The sequence below is a fragment of the Acipenser ruthenus genome, chromosome 7 (assembly GCF_902713425.1).
Source record: "Acipenser ruthenus chromosome 7, fAciRut3.2 maternal haplotype, whole genome shotgun sequence".
NCBI classification, from domain to species: Eukaryota; Metazoa; Chordata; class Actinopteri; order Acipenseriformes; family Acipenseridae; genus Acipenser; species Acipenser ruthenus.
The window spans coordinates 69,850,485-69,853,091 of NC_081195.1; the positions used below are offsets into that span (position 1 = coordinate 69,850,485).

The following is a 2,607-nucleotide window of genomic DNA, read 5'->3' on the forward strand; positions in this document are numbered from 1 at the left end:
CTGTTGGGAAGGGAGATGAGGGAGTGGGGTAGTGTGACAGTGAGCTGACCTGGGTTTTTATTTGGGTTCCAGTTATGCCCAAACCAACCTGCCAGGGATGCCCGGCCGTGGAGGAGGCCTTTGCCTATAAAAGAGTGCTGGATGCTTTCTGCCAAAACGATTTTGGTAAGTCGCTGTTCATCCAATCGTGTATTTTACTGGAAGCATGATTTGAATGTATCGTATGGAAATGTAGTATTCTGTTAATGTCAGTGCTGTATTCAATCTGTTGCTAAGCCTGTGAGGACTGTACCGTGCTGTGCATGGCATGAGGGGTTTCTCTGGTGTGCCAGGTGGCTTGGTGAAGCTGGTAACCAGCACACCTGTGGGTCAGCTCCAGGGTGTGCCTGACGTCATGCTTTCTCTTGCAGCAGTGAAAGTGAAAGTGACCCGACGGCGCTTCCCCTCCGAGGAGCCCGAGGTTGAGATCGAGGGGCGTGTGGAGTTCATCAGCCAGGGCCAGCTCCTGCCCTACGACACGCGCAGCCTTCTCCAGCAGTGGATGCTGATCAATGAGAGCTGCGGGCAGAGGCTGACGCGGAGCGGGCGCTCCCTGCTCTACGTGCTCACCGGGGATGTGCAGGCCGACGGCACGGTGTCCGTCAAGCGCATCTTCCAGTGGCACAAGAGAGACACGCAGCTCACCCTGGCTGTGCGCAAGTGGAGGCACCACAAGTGCTGAGCAGCCAGGCCGGGGAGAGGCTGGGACGCACTGCGCTGGCTTCTCAGGGCTTTACTTGTGAGGTTGTGACGGAGCTGGGGCTCGCTAGCTGGGTGTCACATGTGCCGGTTTAATCAGTCCAGGCAAAATCTGCAACAGCCTCCAGCATAAACCTGAGATTGTGAAAAACCAGCAGGGCTGCTCCAGGGAGGCTGACTACGAGAGGAATGCACTCTGCACCACCACTATTGTAAATATGAATCAGAACTAGAATTGTAAATAATAACTATTATAATATTATTCTTGTATATTTGTAGTGTTGTCTGTAAGCAGTCACTGGTAACCGTGGACATGGAATTGGTTCTGAGCCATTGTCTACACTGTTGTATGTAGAATATGTGTGACAATAAAAGCTCTTTTACTGTTTTTCCTCAATTATTATTTGTTTATTTGGCATAGCCTTTATCCAAGGCGACTTACAGAGACTCGGGTGTGTGAACTATGCATCAGCTGCAGAGTCACTTACAAATACATCTCACCCGAAAGACAGAGCACAAGGAGGTTAAGTAACTTGCTTAGGGTCACACAATGAGTCAGTGGCTGAGGTGGGATTTGAACCGGGGACCTCCTGGTTACAAGCCCTTTTCTTTAACCACTGGACCACACAGCCTCCAATTGCTAAAGCAAAATTCCTGAAACTATTAGCATAAAACTGAACCCAAACACAGAAACGGACTCCTCATTTGCAAAACTACTGCCACATTTCTCTGGTTAACAAACATTTCTCTGGTTCACTTAATGCAATTCCATCACCTTAATACAACTTTCATATGTGAGCGACTTGTTTTCAAAACACATGTATCTGTATGCTGTTGCTCACAATGAATGCTCATTACGTTAAATAAACAGTCCACACATGGAAATGCAGATTTCACAATTGATCAGTCTCTATGTCACTCATGCATAAACGGTCGATGTTCCAAATTGTGCTGAAACACGGACTGTGGCTGAACAGAGGGGTGATCGTGGTCCTGGGCGTGGGATTCGACACAGCCAGCCCGGGTGAGACCACAGCGGATTGCTGTGAATAAACGAAATCCAGGCAACAATCGTGGACCAACTACCCAGCAAAGAGGGAAGACGGGCTGGCATGCAACCAAATCTGTGGAGAGCAATGCTTTCATTTCTATTTGTACATGTCAAAATAAGAATAGCAGCACTTTATGGAATCTATTACAGTCAGCACTCGGATACTCAGACACTCTGACACACGTCAGTCGAGTTTTACTGTCCTCATATTAAGAATAACACCAATCCCCAATATACATACAGCATGTTCATCATTAAACACTTTTAGATACTGTGATGTGTTTGTTTTAAAGAAATCTGTGATCTTTAGTTGCTTTTGTGCATTTTCATTTGCAGGTGAACTGTGACATTAGGGCCTTATGGACCAGCACTACAGCCCTGCAATCTTGCACAGTGACTTACTCACTTGGATACTGTTTTAATTCTGGATACTGTGCTGTTGGTTTTTCTGAATCTTTTGTATTGTCTTTTACGCTGTCCGCAGTTCTGTGCATGGGTAACATTTTGATTTCATTTTGCTGTTGGGTTGTTAATGGGGAATTTCACACACTGCTACAGTAAGTAGGCCCTACTGGATTTAAAAGTATATCTGTATTACAGTCCACGTGTCCACAGTCGTCTCTTTTGGCAAGTGAACTTTCAGAATCATATCGTTCTGAATGAAATGCTTCTTCTGATGAAAATATAGTACTGTACCAACAAATCCAATCCAGTACATCTAAATGGAAGCCTACTTATTCTAAAACACAGTCCTTTCAGCTCTGTACTTTTCACATTGTATCTTTTTTGTATTCCCTGAAAAATGGACATGGGTTACA

At 45.9% G+C, this 2,607-nt stretch overlaps 1 protein-coding gene across 1 annotated transcript in view; it reads left to right on the forward strand.

Moving 5' to 3' along the window:
• The window catches only part of LOC117414716 (secreted frizzled-related protein 5-like), a 2,014-nt gene extending 981 nt beyond the window's left edge, over positions 1 to 1,033 (forward strand). Inside the window, exons 3-4 of the mRNA XM_034024488.3 lie at positions 73 to 165; positions 411 to 1,033. Coding sequence (XP_033880379.2) covers positions 73 to 165; positions 411 to 721 — 404 coding nt within the window. The 3' untranslated portion in view covers positions 722 to 1,033. The remainder of the gene's footprint in view (positions 1 to 72; positions 166 to 410) is intronic.
• Positions 1,034 to 2,607: the final 1,574 nt, after the last annotated feature.